This window comes from Callorhinus ursinus, unplaced genomic scaffold (genome assembly GCF_003265705.2).
Source record: "Callorhinus ursinus isolate GAN/ISIS: 27379988/994484 unplaced genomic scaffold, GSC_fseal_2.0 scaffold16, whole genome shotgun sequence".
Taxonomy (NCBI): Eukaryota; Metazoa; Chordata; class Mammalia; order Carnivora; family Otariidae; genus Callorhinus; species Callorhinus ursinus.
The window spans coordinates 39702436-39723040 of record NW_027397078.1 but is presented as its reverse complement, the minus strand read 5'-3'; the positions used below and the strand labels follow the sequence as shown (position 1 = coordinate 39723040).

At 41.2% G+C, this 20605-nt stretch overlaps 1 protein-coding gene across 4 annotated transcripts in view; it reads right to left on the bottom strand.

Moving 5' to 3' along the window:
* PUDP (pseudouridine 5'-phosphatase) overlaps positions 1-20605 on the bottom strand; it is a 365242-nt gene that overhangs the window by 215348 nt on the left and 129289 nt on the right. For 2 of the 4 annotated variants that reach the window (XR_012381076.1, XR_012381077.1), the window contains exon 4: positions 1377-2573. Coding sequence is in view for 2 of the 4 variants with exons in the window: in XM_073902145.1 (XP_073758246.1) it covers positions 2382-2573 (192 nt within the window). In the remaining 2 variants the exon portion in view is untranslated. Of the gene's footprint in view, positions 1-1121; positions 2574-18442; positions 18692-20605 lie in introns of those variants that run through there. The other 2 variants (XM_073902145.1, XM_073902146.1) reach the window with 2 other exon arrangements.

The following is a 20605-nucleotide window of genomic DNA, read 5'->3' as shown; positions in this document are numbered from 1 at the left end:
TCCCACATCGGGCTCCTTGCTGAGCAAGGAGCCTGCTTCTCCCTCTGCTTGCCTCTGTCTCTCTCTCTCTCTGATAAATAGAATCTTAAAAAAAAAAAAAAGTATCAGTTAAAAGTCTTTTTCCATCAATAGATCTTTTTTATTGTAGCTCTTATCAATAGATTTTTGACTTAACACTACATAACAATGGAGCTGCCATTCATGAGTCATGTAGCTATTTTGTAAAATCAGGTTTTGGAAGGTATGCTGTTATGTAAAACTCAAAAGTTTATACAATAATTACTCTGTGTTATGTAACGTTGTGGAACGCATGAAGGTATGTGCAAAAGGCCTCTTGAAATTCATATTTCTTTTGGGCAGAAAAAAATCATTTTGGAGACTCCTGTTGGTGGGAAGTGGGCCCGTCGGCAGATGGACCCTGGACTCCGGCAAAGCTCAGAGTAGAAAGACTGTAGCTCCGGCTGGGATATGGCGGCATGCAGAATAGGCGAGGCTGTCTGAGTTGGGCGTTTTTGCGTTCCTCTTCTAAAATGGAATTGCCCACGAGAATAATTACTCATCTTTTCAAAGAAGGGAATAATCAGTGCTCTCCATGTGGCTCCAAACTCAGATGTCCAGGATCTAATTTAGACACTAACTCAACCAGCCCAACTTTTTATCCATAAAGGTGGACTAAAAGAAAAGAGAGGAAAACTTGTAGGATGAGTGGGGTCTAGAGGTGTCAGAGAAGTTCCTGGATTTGGCCCCTGCAAGGGTCAAGGTCACTCCACGGACAAGATGGTGGTCCAAGCTCATGGCGTGGGCCGGTGGATCCATCCACACAGGCTACAGCCGACGGTGCCCCTGCAGCTGTGGTGTGGCTCCTGGTATAATTCTGGGCATGAAAACACTCAAGGAGACTTGAGAATAGCCTTTCTGAAGCAAGGTTAGACATCATTCTCTCAGCTACTTCCTGAGGGAATTCTGAATGCAGGTTCCATCAAAAAAGAACAATACAGCAACAAAGGGACATCCTACTACTGTTTATTTAGAGATTTCAACCCACCTTACACCCTTTGGATGAAAATTACAGTTTCGCATGTACCTACCGTTCCAGGAGCCAGAATATCAAGGTGAAAACCCTCCCCTCTGATTGTCTGAGCATGGAAAACAAACAAAATAATTAGTGACTCGAAAGGCATTTCAGACATTGGCTCACATGTAGCCATACAAAACAGGGAAGATTCTGTTTGTAAATTCCAATCATTACCTAGAAAGACTTTAAGGATTCATATCCTAGGCAACAGAAATGTGCTCTGTAAAAGAAATCTTCCTACATGCTTTTCTATATTTATATATAGTTAAGCTTGCGTTTAAACAAATGAGGACTTTCTTACCTCTCTGCCCAGTGGTCCTTCAGCAAACCAGCTTCCTGTTCTCCAAGTCACTCCACGAATGGGCAGAAAGAACTGGATCCCATCGTGGAGACCACACGCTGCCCCTCATCTAAGAGACATGGAAACTTTCATACCAAGCCTTCCAGTTGTAGGTACTAAGGTATTAGCTGCTATTATCTTACAGGAGAGAGCTTTGTGCGAGACATCCTTGTCCCACAAATAGGAAACTGGCTTCCGTGACTGAGAATCAAGAGTATGCAGTCATGGAGTTGGTTCCCCATTAACAGACCATTTCTATGTTGACACGCATCTTTTCTGGTTTGAAGAATAATCAGTGGAATAAATTTGAGACTGGATTTACTGCAGTCGTTGGATAAAATATTATTTTCTTTCATTGCACTCTGAAGTTATGATTTTGGACCCTCTGGTCATCAAGGCAAAGGATATAAACTAATTGCAAACTCTCAGGAACACCAAAGCTAGAACATCCCACGGACTGCCACCTGAGACCTTTGCTTGGGGCTCTCCGTGTGATGCTGCTCGTTGGTTAGTGATTTGATGAACTGAAGGCAAGGAGGAAGAGTCTCTACTAACTGATGCTAAAATGCTGAGTCCCTTATCCTCCCAGACCATGCAAAGCTCCACCACAGCAAAGGAAGTCAGCACAATGAAAAAAGTGTGAGATCCACAGTGAGAATATGAATGTGAGCACCATCATTTTGCAATACGGTGACCATGGATTTGGTAGGGAGATGTCAAAGGACTTCTGGGAACGTGTTTGGGTTCCAGGCCCAGGTAACCTTCTCCTCTAGCAAAATGCATCGTCTTTCCCACGAGCTTGGACCCTGAAGTTTGGGGGCCAGAGTCTCGGGATGTCGTGAAGCAGTATTTCTCTGATGAGTCCTCATGCAGCAAGAAGCAAGTCAACAGTGCTTCAAGGACATGCAGCATTCAGTGAATGGGCTGATGGCCACGGGTTCAAGAAACCTTCAGTAGGAGAGAAATTTACTCTAACCTCCATCTACCTTCTTCATTTTTCAAACCCAATTCTGCAGAATACACTATAACCCTCAGTATATCCTGAGATGCTACATCCTGGAGGCCTTTTGGTGCTTCAGTGATGTCTTTGGTGGAGCCCAAGATAGTTTTTATGTTGAATTCCATCTGCAGTGGGGGCAGTACCATGTAGAGTTCTTTCTAAAAGAAAAGAGGGGAGAACATGAATCAACAGTGGAAACATGGATTTGTTTCTCCCTCTGTCATTAACATTTGGGAATAAAAAAAGTAGCCAGTGGTTTAATTTTAGTCTTCATTAATTTTTAATAAATTTGTACCACTGTCCAGATTTAAATCACCACTAAGGACTGAGAACGCAGCAATAATTGGCTCAATTTAGGTCAGACGTTGGTAATGATGTTTAAACAAAGATTATGTAACAAAAAAAATGAATGACAATGATCCTCTCAGAGCCTCTCAGATTAAGGAGAGGCTTAAACAACAACAACAAAAGAAAAGCACAGAAGATACAACAAAAGAAGAAAAAAAAACCTTTCAAGAGTCAATTCTGGGCCATCTTAGTCAAGGAATACTTTTACAGATTGGGATGATCAGTCATGACAAAACTAAGAAGTCCCTATGAGCAAAAAGGTAGGACTTCTGATACAGCAGAAAATGTGAATTGCATTCCACAATCTAGGTTTCCTGTGTCTTGATAAAACTGCATCCACTTTCCAATACCAAGTCCATTCACTGACCTCATGACCTCTGAACTTCAGATGTCCAGGCCTGGACCTCAGAATAACTGCTAAATAGGATTGCTTGTTAAAGATCTGGAGAAGCTCAAAGCAGACACCTCCATGATCACCTATCAAGGAACAGGTGGGGACGATGCGCATCGTTAGACAAGAAATAAAGCGTCAAGACTTATGGCTGTGATTTACTTCTAGATTAACATTATATCCTTGAAAATTTAGTGTAAACTGTAACGTTATAATAATTTACGTCATGTTGTCTGACAGTATATGATATGTAGGTTATCTTCCAAATTATGCCTCCTTGCAGCTAAATCAGCAGGCATTTGGTAGGAAAAATCAACATACTGTGATTAAAATATTTCAACATAAATACGATGCAGGATCTTTAGGAAGTACCTTCCTATATTTTGCTTAGTTCTTTAATCAAGGTTGGTTACCGCCCCTCCCACACATACATCTCGATAACACTTAGTAAATAAGATGCTCTCTTCAGCCTTTCCTAGACATATTAGTGAAGGGAATAGAAGGAAACTGCAAATTATACGGTTCTGGATCCTTGGTAAGTTTGTTCCCCAAAATCCCTGGAAATATAAAATAAAAGTGAAAACTAAGCTGCTATCACTTTGGACAAAAAGAGGCATATGCTTGTAATGGGGGTCACTTTGTAGGTACAAAAGGCGTAAGTAAGAAATGGAATTCAAGGGTGAAAAATACATTAATAAAAAAAATAGGGTCACCAAAGTAATCATGCGTGAGATACTCTTTTGCTTAAAAAACTGATTGGGTAAGTGTGATCCTACATGTGGTACCTGCATATAAGCGCTTAATGTGTGTTTTAAAATGTACATGTTCTAACAACCGTTCTATTGAAAGATGAAACATAGCATCAGGTCTCCTGCTTTGCTAGCCCTTCTTAGAGACAGATTAGGGCATTTCCTGGTCCCTGCTGCAAACCAGGAGTTATAGACAGACTAAAATAAGCAGAGATCTCAGCAGTTTTGGCTGGTCCTGACCAATGGTTTCAAGGAGAAAGGCACTCTCTAACATTGGTATTACTGTTATGTTTAATGCTTCATTTATTTTTATCTTCTTTATTATTTTTCAATATGTGTTTTTAATTTCCTCATAAAGTCTTTTCACCAATTTTATTCTATTCATTACTAATTCCTCATATTTGTGTGCCTCTGTGAAAGGTCTTTTCTAAAAATGTGTGTTCTAGTAGTTGCCAATATACCAATACACAAGTGATTGTGAATATTTACGTCATATCAAGCAACTGTGATAAATAGTTTTTCAGGTTCTTCTCACTGGTTTGAACAATTTATCCAAGTATTCTTTGGGGTTTGAGGTTTTCTACGTAGACAATGAATAAGCTCTGAAGGATAACAGCTCCTTCCTTTATAACCTTCATAGATTTTAATTTCTTCTCATTTGTTCGTACCTCCAATACGAAGCTGAATAGAGGTGGTAATAAAAAAAAGCATTCTTTTTTTTTAAAGATTTTATTTATTTATTTAAGAGAGAGAGAGAGAGAGAGAGAGAGCACAAGTGGAGGGTGGGGAGAGGGAGAAGCAGACTCCCCGCTGAGCAGGGAGCCCGATGCAGGACTCCATCCCAGGACCCCGGGATCGTGACCTGAGCCGAAGGCAGATGCTTAACCGACTGAGCCACCCGGGCACAAAAATACTTTTACCTTTGCACTATTAAATATATTTCAACTCAGTTTGATTTTTTAATGTTTAAAAAGATTTTATTTATTTATTTATGTGAGAGAGAGCGAGCGAGCACGGGGAAGAGCAGAGGAAGAGGGAGAAGCAGACTTCCCGCTGAGTGTGGGGCTGGACGCAGGGCTCGATCCCGCAACCCCAAGATCATGACTGCAGCCAAAATCAAGAGTCAAGAGCACCACTGACGGAGCCACTCAGGCACTCCTCAACTTGGTTTTGTTTTAAACAGATATTTATCAGAGTAGGAAAGTGGCTCACTATCCCTAATTGGTAAGGATCTCTTTGAAAAACAAAGTCAGGAATAAATACTGACTTTATCAAACGCTTTTTCTTAATCTATTAAAATGATCATATAGGTTTTTTTTCTGGTGATTAACAGGCTGATCTTTCTAATGTTAATCCAGCTTTGTATTTCTAAGATAAACCAAATTTTCCCATGATGTGATTATTATTCTTTATATACTGGTAGATTGCTTTGTTGCTATTTTAAGACGTTCATTCCTAGATTTAACAAAATGTATTCTCCTTGGGTAACTTGGTTATTAAAGTTATAGCTAGTCTCATAAAATGAGTTAAGTTTCTTATTTTTCTAGTCTCTGGAAGAGTTGTATTGGTTTGGAATTAATTGCTGATTGTTAGAATCAACATATAAAAACCCTGTGGGCATAGGCCTTAGAGTTTTTTAAAATTTATGTTTCTTCTTAAGTTACTTACATCTTTCTAGGATTTTGAAAATTTACATTTTTTTAATTTATTGGTGTGCAGTTGTTAATACTATCATTTTATTGTCTTCTTGATCTTGGCAGTTTCTATATTTTTTTCTTTTTTTATTCTGATAGTATATTTAATCACTCTCTGTCATATTCTCTGTCTCTATTAATCAATCTTGCCAGAGGTTTTTCTGTCTCACTATTTTATTCTTTCTACTTTGGAGAAGTTTAATCAGTTGTTTTTTCCCTGATGCCCTGTGCTAGATGTTCAACTCACTGATGTCCGTCTTACATTCTTTTCTAGTATCAACACCTAAGCTTTTAAATTTCCCTTTAGATCCTTCTCTACAGTCTCTCCCATTTTTAAAGTATATAGTATTATTGTTTATCTATATCTTCTGTCCCATTATGATCTCTTTTTTGACCCATGAAATAAAAAAAAAAAAAACGCGTGCTTTAAAATTCAGAATATGGAGGTTTTCTATTTATCTCTTTGTTCTTGATTTCTAACTTAATACATTATATAGAGAGAACGTGACTTATATGACACCAGCCTGATGAGATTTATTGGTAATTTGCTTTATGGGGATGTGTTCAATTTTCATAAACATTCCATGTATTGTAATGAGAGAACATAGTTTTCCTTTGCAGCCTGCAACATTCACATGCTAACATCAAATACATTTTTTTCATTATATTTTCTATTTTAAAAAATTTCCACCTTGTGGGAGAGCTTTTGAATGGCTGAGCAATGCTCAAAAATTAATTCAAATTCGTTTACAGAGCGCTTAGCACATGGTTATGTATGGCTATAAAGCAGGCAGTAAGAATACCGTGATGAAAGAGACCAACCCAGTGCCTGTTCCCATGCACCTACCTTAGTGTCTAGAGGGGAAGAGAGAAAAGTACACACATGGCTATTGAATTATTGTTGTGCTAAATGCCACAAAGGGAAAGCACTGTGTGTAATGAGGAAGGTCCTACCTGAGACAAGGTACTGTAGCTAAAACATGCTTGCTCGTACTCAGAAGTCTGGATACAGAATATGAAAAAGTTAGCCAAGTACATGAATCATCAAAAAAGGTTCAAGTACAGGTCTGTCCCTCCACACTATTCCTCCTTCATCTGTGTCTCCCTCCTTATTTCCACCAGGACCTCATGTCTTTCTTTCTTTCCTCTTTCTTCCACTCATCCATGTGTCTACCTTTTGGTTCCTCTCTACCATAGTTGTCCTTCTCTGGAAACATATTATTCGGTGCTTGGGACAAAACTGCACAGTTCTGTTAAATAAATGTTAAAGAACGTTTTTGAGTAGTCACCATGCTCTGTATTATTCTAAGAAATGCAATCACCTGAAGTGGGGTCCAAACTGGGGTTACTTTCAGCATGTTCAACATTTTTCTTTCTTTCTTTCTCTTTCTCCTTTCTCTCTCTCTCTCTCTTTCTTTCCTGAGATCATGACCTGAACTGAAATCAAGAGAGGGGCACTTCACCGACTGAGCCACCCGGGCATCCCCAACATTTCATTTATATTATAATTGTGTGAAGTTAGACGAGTTTTTGTTATTGTTAGATGGATTAACTGAAGACTAATATTGCCCTGACAGTCAATTAAAATGTCTGGTTATTTTGATCATGTGGTTGTTGAGCCCCGTGTCCCTGAGTTGGTACTTGAGAGGCTGGCGTATGTGACCAAGTACTTTGCTGATATCGGTCTCCATCTTGTTAGATTCATTCCATTGATCCAGCCCAGCAATAGCCCTGGTTTATTTTGGTCTCAAGTGTGTCACTCAATCCGTGAGCTAATCATCCCAGCTTCTACTCTGTAACCCTGGTCAGCAGGCTATCCTTTGCTTCATCCAGATCATTAATTAAAATGGTCCACGGGAGAGAACCAACGAGCAAGCGAGGGAGAGACCATGCAGAAACAACCCTCCACGTGGACGTCCATCCTTTAATCACTAATTTCAATAATTTTAACCTGATTTTAATTGTATCATCACCCAGTCCTCCGAGCTATGATTACAAAGCTTTGTCAAAATTTTGCTCAGATGAAGATACTGTCCCTCAGGCCGACTGCATTTCTCGTATTTATCAGACCGGTGAAATGGTTTTAGGCAGGCACGACTTTTTCATAATGAGCCCGCCCTGACTCGTAGCGGCCCCCACTTTCTAATGTAAGTGTTCACCAACCAGCCTTTAAAATAATCCATTTCTAAATTATCTTCAGGGGTGACATTAAGCTGATGTTCTCTCAGAGCTAAACGGCGTTCTTGGTGATCTCAAATGAGTTCTAATCATCAAATCCAGGGTCCTCTTCCCAGCTATTGCTCCTTGACCTCTTCATGGCATTTGACATTGCCAAACGCCCCACCTTTCTTGCTCACACATTGGTGCAATTCATCTTCTTGGTCTTTTGAAAAGTCAGAACATCTGGTCACTTCCAGTGTTCTGGATGGAAATCTCTGCTGTCTTACAAATGACTTCTCAACACTGCCAGTGATAACTAGTCCAGACAGTGTGTAAGCTCTTTCACGAATTTGAGAAGCAGCTGATCCACGCTAGAAAATCTTTCTTCCACAACTGGTTTCCCCTTCTAACCTCTTCAGGGTCTTGGGATTTTAATGTTCCTCCAAATGTTAGTTTCACAATTACCTGTCTGCAGGTTATTCTCAATGACAGAGCAGAGGAAGGAAAATAAAGGTCCTAGAGATATTCTGTCTTGCTATGAAAGAACTCACCAATGGTTTTTATAATTACTTAGGTGATGGAACACCTGGAATCTAAAGTTCTTGATACTGTGGAAGACCATAATTATTGGTAGTTCTCTTCATCTTTTGGCCAATTTGGCCAGCCAAAATCACCCCATTCTGGGGCTTTCTGTTAACAACTGCTTGCTTGTTTCTGTTCGTTTTGAGGAGGGCAGTAGTCAAAAATCAGAGAACAGAGAGGATGTGAAACAATTATGAAAAAGGATTATGGAAAATAGGAAAATGAAAAACGATAAAGAATTCTGAGAGGAAATCTTTAAAATCAAGACTACTTTGTTATTGTAGTTAATTGTGGTGAGTTGTGGAAAGACCACAGCCATCACATAATTTTAGAAGCAAGGATCCAAGGAAAATTTGGTGTTAAACAGGGCAACTACCAAGCTTGTTGACAGGAAGCTGCGAGGGTTCCCCTATAATGCCCATTACCTGAGTACAGGCGGTTACTTGAGCAGACCTAAATACCGCCTATCGTTCTACCTTGGGAATTAGTGGCCTTTTTGAGGGAAGAAGTCAGTAAAAAGCTGATATTTGTTTCTCAAACCCCTCCATCTGTACTTCAAAGAGGATTAAAGACAGTGTGAACTTTACCTAAAGAGATAAATGTCTGCAGAAGGTGGACAGATGTGAAGTGTTCCAAAGTTAAGGAGAGGTAGTTAGATATCACAGGACGGAGACTTTTTTTTTTTTTTTTTAATTTCCCAAGTTAACTAGAGCCTATATTATTTCCCCTTACTGATGATTAGTTAAGCCCTTAAACAACAAAAGAATATATATCCTTCTCTCCAGGACTATCATTAAATTGGCAAACAGAAATGACTGTTTAAACTATAGTGTGGCTTTGGGGAAAAGACAGTAAGAGGAACATCAGCAGATGGAAAGGACAGTGGCAGCCATAAAGAATTAATGAGAGGGGCGCCTGGGTGGCTCAGGGGGTTAAGAGGTCAGACTCTTGATCTCAGCTCAGGTCTTGATCTCAGGGTCATGAGTTCGAGCCCTGCTGGTTGTGTAGCCTACTTGAAAAAAAAAAAAAGAAAAAAAGAGAGAGAGAATTTTAACTACCTGGGCCCTGTGAGAGACAGATTTAGAGGATAATTTTCAGTGAATCCAGAGAAGTACCTGTGAAGGCTTCACATATTTTGTCTAGCTAACTGATCCTATAGAACACAAAGTGAGATCTTCTCTCTATGTTCTAGTTATAGTGTGAACTCAAAAACTCTTGTGATTTCTTTCATAGTTTTAGATGCCTTACCTCATCTGGACCTAAGACTTCTTCTTCTTCTTCTTCTTCTTTTTTTTTTTTTTAAAGTAAACTCTATACCCAACGTGGGGCTGGAACTCAGGTCCCCAAGATCAAGAGTCACATGCTCTACTGACTAAGCCAGCCAGGTACCCTTGGGATTAGGACGTCTGAATAATTTCTTAAAAATTTCTGCAAAGACTTTATATTCCTTCATTGGTTCTGTGCCCATCCTCTCATATTCGGCCCATGTTCTTGCAATTTCTGAGTTCCTTTAGAGGGCTTCTTTGTGGTCATCATAATTTGTTAAAATGTCAGCCTTCTTGTATCCATTAGGATTATTTGCCATTGCACCGTCATGTTTTTCTTTTTGAAAACTGCCTGTCCATTCTCTGTTCTTGCTCCACATGGAAATTAATGATTTCTTCTTGATTATCATCTTAGGCATTTTCTTTTAAAGAAAGCCACACTTCTCCCTGAGAATTCCCCATAATACTCTTACGAGTCCATGGAGAGGTTTTAGATTCCTTCCTGGTTATGTGCCCCTCCTTGCCGTTTCTTGTCCAATCTTCTTTTCCATATTTTAATTTTTTCTTGTTGTATTTTCTCCTTCTGTCTATGAGAGTACCAATTACATGTGCCTTGCACACTTTATGCCTGTTTTTGTTGTCTCCAAGCATTTTTGCCCATCTGTACCCTGCATTATCATACACCCCTGCCCACAGTTAGCAGGGGGCCTCCCCACCTCAAAATTCACAATTTGGGGGGCGGGGAGTGAAAACTCTCACCCATTTTGCTCAGCAAGATCCGCACAACAGAGTTGCTACCATGTTTAAATTCTGTTCTGTCATGCCATGCTTGTAGACACACCTCACAAAGATGCTATGACTGAATGTCTCGTTGACTCATCCCGCATTCCCTGCTTCTTTTCTGCATCCTCCCCTAGCAGCCCCGATTTGCTTTTTCCCCCCAAAAGTTTTGCCTTTGGGGTTTTGCCACCACTCTGAAGAATATATTGGAGATGTTTCTCCTCCTTTGGCATCTCCCCTTCACACTGTCCAAGTTTTACTTATACTGGTAGGCTTTCTTCATATATCATGGTTCAACACTTACATGGTCCTTCACTTCATCCAAGATGAAATTTAACATTTTCCTTCTCTTTGTTGTTTTCCACTGCTTTGGTCAGGAAAGCAGAGATATCTATAACTAACATTATCAGTGAGAAAATTTGTTATTTCTAAAATTGGGAAATATAAAACAAATAGAATACGCTAATTATCTCCATTGAATTGCCATACAGTTACATATGGGTCCCTTACATGTTTTTAATATTTTACTTTCTGGTTCACATCTCCTATGAGACTGCCGATTCCATGAGTATTGACTCATCTAGCACATGTTGGTTGGTTGTTGAGTCAAACTGGCCCAATTAGAGAAATGATCTTAGGTTCTGCGCATTTCATACAAAGATATAACAGTCCTTGGGGGCAGAGGGAGCGATCCAAATTTGGTCACATTTATTTGTATATACAAGACTGAGGATTTTCAGATGTTGACATCATTTACTGTGACTATTTTTCCCTCAATTTTCAAATGAGCTGGTATCAAATCCATATATCACATCTACTTCAGACTGACTCCTTATGAATGTAAAAAAGTGCTATGTCATAATGAATGCAGCTTCCCCAGGTTCTTGGAAGGATTCTGGATTTCCTTTGTTACAATTCTCCTGGAACAACTTTTTTACTGTCCTCTTCCATATCTTCACAAACTCAAGAGATAGCTGCTTGGCAATGAAGAGACTCAGTCTCGTTGTATCTTGCTTCCTATTTCTGGCATTGTTTTATGTCTTCCTGTGGGTCAATAATGCCAGGGTATTCTGGAATGGGAAGTATTCTTAGAATCTAACTGCAGCTCCCTTACTTTCTAGATTCAGGAACTGAGGCCAGGATGCTGAGAGATACGCACAAGTTCTCAGCTAGCAAGCAGTAGATCGAATTTTCCTGAGATCAAGTCTCACGCTCTTTCCACTGCCTTTATTTTCAACTTGGGCACCAGGTGAGTAGACAAGTACACAAGTACACACAATGCAACAGCAATTATGTCCTTAGAAACATACAGCATCGCTCTGAAGCTCAACAACTTGGCAGTTACTCAAACTTCCATTTTACCTCCAAGTAAAAATATAATGTATGTCATCAGCATAAATGTGACATTGAGGTAAATCCAGGGCATGCAGAGACTTTATGTTCCTCAGTGATGAACATCTTCTTATTTTCACACAGATGTCCTTTCTTTATGTTTATTTACCACAGTCTCAAATTCCTCTCTTCCCAGAAGATGGTATAAACAGAATATTTTTGTCACTCACTTTCTTTTTCCATTTTAAATTATTTTTTTTAAATGTATCAAATACATAGTGAAAATAATGGGCCCTGGCAGGTTATCTAAGCAGCTAATTTTGGCAGTCACAAACAAGATACTTGCCTGCAGGGCAGGCAAGAAAAAGTTCTTAAAGACAGACCAAAACTTGAGTGCAAGGGATTCGGTTTTGTGTGGTCGACCGGAGAGTTAAGAGCCAAAAATGTAACCAGCTCCATGTGCGTGAGTCAAAGAGAAAAAGGTTTTCCTTGAGGAGAAGAGTACACTGGCAAGTTGTGTACCGAAGAAGTATAATGTCAGAAGGGTGAGGTAGAGTCATGAAATTTTAGACAATGCCACAAACCCAAGCCTGATACCTATGGCAGCAGAGCATAACGGAGAAAAGCCAAACGCGGGAAGGAGAGGCTTACTCCGATGTGAATAAGGAACCATCAGCACTGCCATGATAAGTGCAAGACTTTCCATCTGAAGTCTCCTTAAACCAGGGTTTAGTAATGAGCAAAGATTTCTACTCTTATTTCTACTCTTATATTCTTTATACTTGGCGCTCAAGAGCCTGAGACAGCCTGAGACATGCCATTTCCCCTACATGACCCTCCGCCCTCTTTTGGAGGGATGCCAATCCTGATTCTTCTTACCTCCTGACTTCGTGGGCACAGACCCCAGAGGCAGTGGCATTTCCAGTGAGGGGAGCTCTCCCTCTACCTCCTCCTCACTATTCCCTCAGCTGCTGATGAAGAGGACCCCCCCCACCGCCACCCCTCTGGAACCTGGAAAGCTCTCCTCTTGTTCTGATGGAGGTGTTAGCGACAGTTAACAGAAGACTAGGGGAAGAGTCAAACCAAAAGGAGTGCACTTTGGATGGGAGAGACAGACTGGCAATTGCAACTTAACTTTCTATTGCTTCCTCTTTTCAGAATCCTCTATTCTTTGATGTGACACCCGCAAAGATTGGTTCCAATCTCCAACCTTCCAACCTCCAATCTTTTCTTCCAATCAAGTGATTTTTGCTTAACTAGAGACTGAGCTGGGCACCTCATGCTAAGAAAAGACATGGTCCTCATTCTTGAAGTGCTGCCAAAGCACTGGGATAGATGGGCGAATAGACAGGTGTGTTCAATGTAGGGATGACAAACAATGAGCCGAGAGCCCAGAGGGGAGCGCTGGGTTCAATCTGGGGCTGGAGAGGGGTTCTTGAAGAAGCAACTCCTTGAAGGGTTCAGGATGTAGACCCCTGCCTATGCATTTCTCGGGAGGAAGAAAGCACAAGTATGGGAAATACCATACATGTCTACGTGTGGGTTTAGGGTGTGAGTTGATAAGAGAACTCCCTTTCGTTGGGAGTTAGCAAATTTTAAGGTGCAAGGTTGGGTGAGGTAGGAAGTGCAGTTGAAAAGATGAGCAGAGACTTAACACACCAAAATCCTCCTTTGCCCGACTGCCCTGAATCGTGGAGGAAACTGGAGCCTTGACAGGGATTTCTGCAACTCTGAATAAAACCACCACCAAAGGCTGGATGCTTCTCTTCACTGGTATGCCATCTTCCATCAACTGGCTGAACAATCTCTATTTAATTGATGACTTTTATTTTTCTCCTCCTGCATTGTGTCCTTAATTTTTTTTTTTTTTAAATAAAAATGCCACTGGGTTGCCTGGGTGGCTCAGTCAGTTAAACGTCCAACTCTTGATTTCAGCTCAGGTCATGACCTCAGGTCATGGGATCGAGCCATGTCAGGCACTGCGCTGGGCATGGAGCCTACTTAAGATTCTCTCTCTCTCTCCTCTCCCTGTACCCCTCTCCTCACCCTGCTTGTGCGCGCTCTTTCTCTCTAAAAAAAAGAATCAAATGAAATAAAAACGCCACTGAGAAATGATGTACACTTGACTTTGAAATCAGAATTTTGGCTCCGCTGGTTTTCATTATGTGACTTTGGGGAAATGACGCCCAAGTGCATCCCTTTTCTCAAAAATAAAGTGAAGATAACAATACCTAGCTTGTAAGAGTAAATGAAATCTTCTGTGAGCAGACAGAACAGATGATCAATAAATGGAAACATTTCTATTCCCAAGTGAATGATAAACTGATGTTCTAGACCAGGGGTCAGCAAGCTTTCGCTGTAAGGGGTCAGACAGCAAATATATTCAGCACTGGGGGCCATATGGTCTCTATTTCAGCTAATCGATTCTGCAGCCATATAGCAGGAACACACCAGTGAACGATACATATTGAACGGACATAACAGTGTTCCAATGAAACTTTCTTTACCTTCATAGATGGTGTACTACATTTGGCCCATGGGCATAGGGTGCTGAGCCCCATCTAGAACATTTCCCACGGCTTGTGATACCCAATTTATGTTATTAAGTGGTTTCTCTTAGTTTCTGTCACATATATAACTTGTCAATCCCACAACCCCGAGAAATAGGTATTAACTGACTTTCCTTTATAGCAAGGAGAGCCCAGGGATGTTAAGAAATTCACGCGATCAACACTAATTAGAAAATGCAACCCTGCACCTTTAACTTCCATCCCCTGTGGCTGGTTTCTTTATGGCGTCTCCTTCCTAATTTGATGGTTAACGCTCCTTGATGATGATGATGTTCTTTAGGAAAACAGGTGTCCATTCTTCTTGTGGCTATATTTCTATTCTACTCTCCTTCCTCTGCTGCCTCCAAGCATGCTGGATTTTGCATTTTTCTTTGCAGACTCTTCTAACGCATGCCTCCTGGGCCTTCTCTCTTCTGTTCTGTCTGAATCCATTGCATCCTACCCACATGACGGTCACACGTTTTATGCTCTTTGTTGGTGATTTCCAGTTTTCTAAGTATCCTGCATTAAGTAGTTACTGTCGCAGAGCAGGTTTCCCAGCCCTTAATTTTATTTTGTTTGGAGAACAGCTGAGACGGGGGGTCTTTGCAGCTGGAGGAGAAGGTTGTGTGCAAACTCTCTGATTCGTAGGAGCTCAACAGGCCATCTCTGCCTCGGGTCCGAAACTGGAGATGAAATTCTGCTTTCGGGACATTCAGATTCAGAAGAAAATACGATGCGAACCCAATTTATTTTCTTCTGACACCTCTAAATCTATATTTCATATTTGCTAGTCTTTATCAGACGCTAGGGCTGGTGGCTGTCCGGGATGCATGTTTTCTTGGAAGCCCAAGAGAGGACTCTAAATTCAGAGCCAAATGTAACCACAGAAATAGCAAAAAGTGCAAGGAAAGGTCAGATCGGAGCCCTCGGCAACTTCCTGACTTTTCTACTTCGTGGTCAAGTTAGGCCTTTAAAATGCTTTCAAGGGCCTCCCTTCTTCAGGGTACAATTTATTAGCTCTTATAAATGTACAGGCCCAAGTCTGTCTGTCCTCTAGGGACTCATGGGGCTGTTGCAATCCCCTAGAGATTTTGCTGTCATAGATCTGGAGCTGGTGAGAGTGGGCGCTGGGCACCTGGGCTGTCCAAGGCTGGAGGCAGCAGGTGCACTCTGGAGGCAAGAGCCAAGTGCAAATGGCAGACACGCCGAGGCCAGCTTCTAGAGGGGGGCTGCAATCATGGCTTAAGGAAGCTGGGCACTCCGAGAATCTTTAGGGGGCAAAAGGCTGCCTCCGGATTGGCCATCTCGGGGAAAACTGTCTGAAGGCTTCTGACAAACCTGACAGCACTCTTTAGTAATAGAACTTGGAAAGATACCAAGCGTACTCATTTTTAAAAAACTTTGGCCCTATTATGGCCAGAAGTGATGATACGTAGAGATGATAAAATAGCCATAGAGGCACTGATTTCTTGACTCCGTGGATTCAGTGGGCCTGTTGCTATTAAACCTTCCAATTTTTGTTCAAGATTATGCCTGCAAAGCAGAGCCCCTGGGTGAGCACATTGTGTGAAACCCAATTAGTCTTCAGATAGAATTCGTATCCCTGAGGCGGGATCCTCCCGTGGGTTTATAGGCACATTCGTTGGTCAAACCCTGAGTTTCCTAGGGCCAAAAATCATTGGGATGTTTTTTAAGCCCATGGTGATACAATTTAATTAATGTAGCAGGAGGGCAGTGGGTACCTCTGGGCATGTCATTAGTTGACTCTGATTCAAAAAATCTTTTAAGATTTACTTATTTATAGGAATTTAGAGACAGCTGGGTAGGTACTCTACTAAAATTTAACCCCACTGGCACTCCTTAAACACCTCTCCCATTTAATTTTTCTATGTGGCACACTCATGGCCTATATATATATATCTATTTTTTTTTTATTAATTAACAGCTTTGTTGAGAAACAATTCACATGCTGTACAACTTAATGGCTTTTAGTGTATTCACAGAGTTGTGCAACCATCACCACAGTCAATTTCAGAACGTTTCTGTCACCGCGCAAAGGAAGCCTGCATCCTGTGGCCATCACCCCCCACACCCCAATCCGTCTACACCTGCAGCCCTAGATAGCCATGGATGTGATTTCTCTCCCTGTGCACCGGCCTCCTCTGGACATTTCGTATAAATACAGTTACACGGTCTGTGTTCTTTGGTGACTGGCTTCTCTTCCTCAGTAGGACGTTTTCAAAGTTCATCCATGTTGTAGCATGTGTCAGTATTTCCTTTCTTTTTTGGGCTGAATAACGTCCCATTATATGGACAGACCACAGTTTGTTTATCCGTTCATGGACTGACAGACATCTGCGTTGTTTCCGCCTTTCGGCTATTGCGAATCATGCTGCCGTGAATGCCCGCGCACGCATGTCTTTTGTGTAGGTGGTTCATTCCTCTTGAGCATACAACTAGGAGTGGAGCTGCTGATTCGTATGGTTATGCACCATGCTGCCCCTTGTCTGTTCCCCCACGACAGTGGACGGTCCCCCACGAGGGCCTGGACTTTTGTCTGCATCCTTTATTCCTCCTGGCACACGGATGGTACTCAGCAAATCCTTGGGGAATGGGAAAATGTAGCCTGAAGACTTGGGTCTTACCCTTGGCTTTTTTTTTTTTTTCTTTTATTAACTCTATGATTTGAGAAAAGGCAAAAATGTTTCTTGACCACGGTTTTCACATCTATAAAACACTGGGCTGGAATAGATGCTTTCTAAGGTAGCTCAAGGAAATAGAGTATATGAAGGGATGGGGTTGGGATACTTTTTCTTTAGAACACGGGGAACAATGAACTCTGTACGTAGTAGAGTTTGGCATTCATGAGTTAATGGACAGGTTGTATAATGATTTCTCACTCTCCAAACAGGAGGTATTTTCAGGGAAACTTTGCCTATTTTTCTATATTAGCAATTGCACTCAAAATGCTATTTCTGCTGGTCATGTAGGAATATGGGAATCACCGCAGTAATAAGCAGTTATTAGTAGGTAAGCAATGGTAATAAGTGTATAGAGAAAGTTTTATTACACACATGCCGACTTAATTTTCTTATTTTATTTATTTTGAGAGAGAGAGGGAGAAGGGCCAGAGAGAGAGAGAGAGAGAGAGAGAGAATCTCAAGCAGGCTCCACGCCCAGTGCTCAGCCCGAACGGGGCTCAATCTCCCAACCCTGAGATCAGGACCTGAGCTGAAATCCAGACTCAGACACTTAGGCACCTCATGTGCCAATTTTAAAAACTAGGGTTTTGGTTTTGTTTTTTTTTTAAACCTCTTTAAATGAAGAGAGTGAAACATATAGAGTGTAGAGAAATAATCGCAATGAACACCATGTACTACCGATCACTCAGCTCAACCATTCTCAACCGCTGGCCCACCCTGCCTCACCCACACCGCTGTGCATCTTCCCCTCCCTCACTCCTGGGTTATGTTAAAGCAATTCCCAGATATCCTTTCATTTTATCCACCAATATTTATGCAACACGTCGGATTTGGGTGAAGATTGGAATTCAGTCTACATTGAATCTCATCTTTAATCCCATTCAACAAAAGTCACGGGCGGTTATTTTATTTTTTTGAATATGATGAGTGTCTTCAAGTTTTAAAAAGGGTATTTGGAGACCAAACTGTAGGTAGGATACTTGTTCAACATTCTGGCACTATACCCTTTCCATAGTTGGTAAAATTAGAAAGAAAGGCCAGGGAATGATTAAAAAACAAAATTTGGGGAGACTGTTAATAGTAGGTAGTAGAGGGAGCAGGGTGGAATTCAGGAGTGGGTACATCAAGTAGATCGAGCTGCTGGTAACCTTCTGTGCTCTGAGGTGGGTGTGCAGCCAGCTGACGTGTTGTTATTCCCCATTCCCTAATCATCTGTTATATGTGCTTTTGTAAGGATTAATATTTAATATAAAAAAACTTAAAGGGGAATGATGTAAAAAAAAAAAAACCTAGAAGACAACGTAAGTGAATGTTTGACCAAGAAATTCTTTATTATTTTATTTGACCTTTATTGGACCAAGAAATTCTTTTCTTTTTTTCCATTTTCATGTCCCCTGATCTGAAATAGTTTTTATGCCCTTAGTGGTCCAGGTCCCTGATGCTTTCAGGGTTCTGAAAAGCAAAGGAAGGATTTTTTTTTTCCCCTCTACATGCCATTCTTTTATATTTCTCTGCCCCAGGCAACAGGCGCAGGTCCACAGGATTTTCCGAAAGGCGGATGGGGCGTAGACAGGGATGAGAGGATTTACGAGGACGCTGAAGACTTCAGGAAGATCTCAAAACTATCCACACTGTTAACAGTGATTATGTCCAGATGGTCCAGTTATTGGTGGTTTGCTGTTTTGCATGATGTTCTGGCTTTTTATAATGAGAGTGAATGACTGGAGTAATGAAAAATAAATGAACAGGCATTATTTCCTTTGCATGTGTCTCTTCTCACATAGATTGGGATTATGCAGACTGCAGGAACTCAGTGTCCCATCTGTGTCTCAGACTGGTGTGCAGTGCACTGAAGACACCCTAAAAACAGTTGTTGGTTTCAACAGGGCGAGCCAATGTTCCATCTTGCACTTTTGCCCATTCAAGAGTGGAAAAAACAATAATAATGATCCATAATCCCTCTCTACGGCTGTGCCTTTGAGCACTGCCACCTAACAACAATTCTAAGAGCAAAGACGACTGAACAATCCTTTCTCGTAAGTCCCTTGCATACGTGGTTACTCTCTTTGTTAAGCGTAAGTAATAAGGAGCTATTCCTTGTTGGTTGAGTGCGTATGTGCCCAACTATTAATTCTCAACGAAGCCTAGGATGCAGATATTATAGGTGGGATTGTCCCCCTTTTCTGATGAGGAAAATGTAAAGAGATTAAGTGATCTGCCTCCAGTGAAATACATGATGGGGTTTGTTACTAGGTTGTCAGCTGTTTTAAATCTATCCAAATATTATATATATATATATATATATATATATGAGCACGTGTGTATACATAGATCTTAGATTTCTGAATGCTCCTTGAAAGCATAACTAGTCACAATTATTTACACACCCTGGAGGAATTCTCCCAGAGGGAGGCCGTTGCGTTGCTGTAAAGAGGCTTTTAATCCTGTGCGCTCTCTATCCTCATCACTTAGTAAAGGGCTTAGTGAAAGGCTGTAGGTTTCTGACTCCGGTAGTATGATGGCCTCTTGCTCGCCCTGCTGTCTCAATCTCTGTGTTCTCCACTCTGTTTGGGCAGACACCCTTGCTGGGTCCTCCTGGAGTTCCTGCCTGTTTTTATCTGGCCCAGCTCTGTGTTCAGCAAAGCACAGATGTCCTGGGAAGCTTCCACCAACCCTGTATCAGCATCCTAGTGCTGCTGTGACAAATTCCCACAAACACGGACATAAAGCAAGGCGCAGCCCACTGGGCGTACCTCCACCATGAATCTCAACACAGCATACTGTGATTGCTGGCTGATCTTTCTGGTTGTCTTGGTTGGGAACTCGTAGAAGGTAAGGATGGAGTGGCATGTTTGCACAAGAATGAATGAATGAATGAATGAATGCGGTGCTTATTCTTGTGTTGATTCTTGCATTTTTCTACTGGTTGAAATTGGACTCAACTAACTGCAGGATGGGGAGCGCTAATCAAAAATTTTATTTGCAAGCCGACTTTTGGCATGCCCACAGAGATACAGTCATTACAGTCAAGATTTATGGTTTCTTTTCTCCATACTGCGTTAGGACTTTTTCCGCTCCTTCAGTCAGAGTAGCTAGAAATTGGTCTCCAGGGAGCCGAGTTAGGGCATTCATAGCTAGGGAAACGCTCTGGACTGGTTTGCCAGGAAGCATACTGGTTTATCCCGGCTGCCCTGCTTAATTATGAAGCATGCCTTTCACTTTCTACTAGTCCTGATTTTGATGATAAATTATAGTCACTCTACAAATATTAATATTTTCAGCATCAAATATGTCCATTTTTGGTCGGGGGCAAAGGAAAGGCATATAATCCAAATGAACATCTGTAATGACCCTACCTTCACACACGTGTTATTTCCTCAAAGCTTAGAACAATCAGTGTGATTCCTGAGAAAGTTACAAACAAGAAGAAAACTACCAATTTTAAGAAGTGACAGGTGTTCCAGTCAGCCTGAAATACCCGGATTTCCACTTACGTGTTTTATGTTGAAGGACCGAGTTTCTTATACTCCCCCCTTCTCGGCTAAACACTGCTATGAAGGGACTCAGTCTCACTGACAAATGACGGCAGGGCTCTTTTATGTCCCGAGAAGTCTAGAGAATGTTCGCCTTGGACA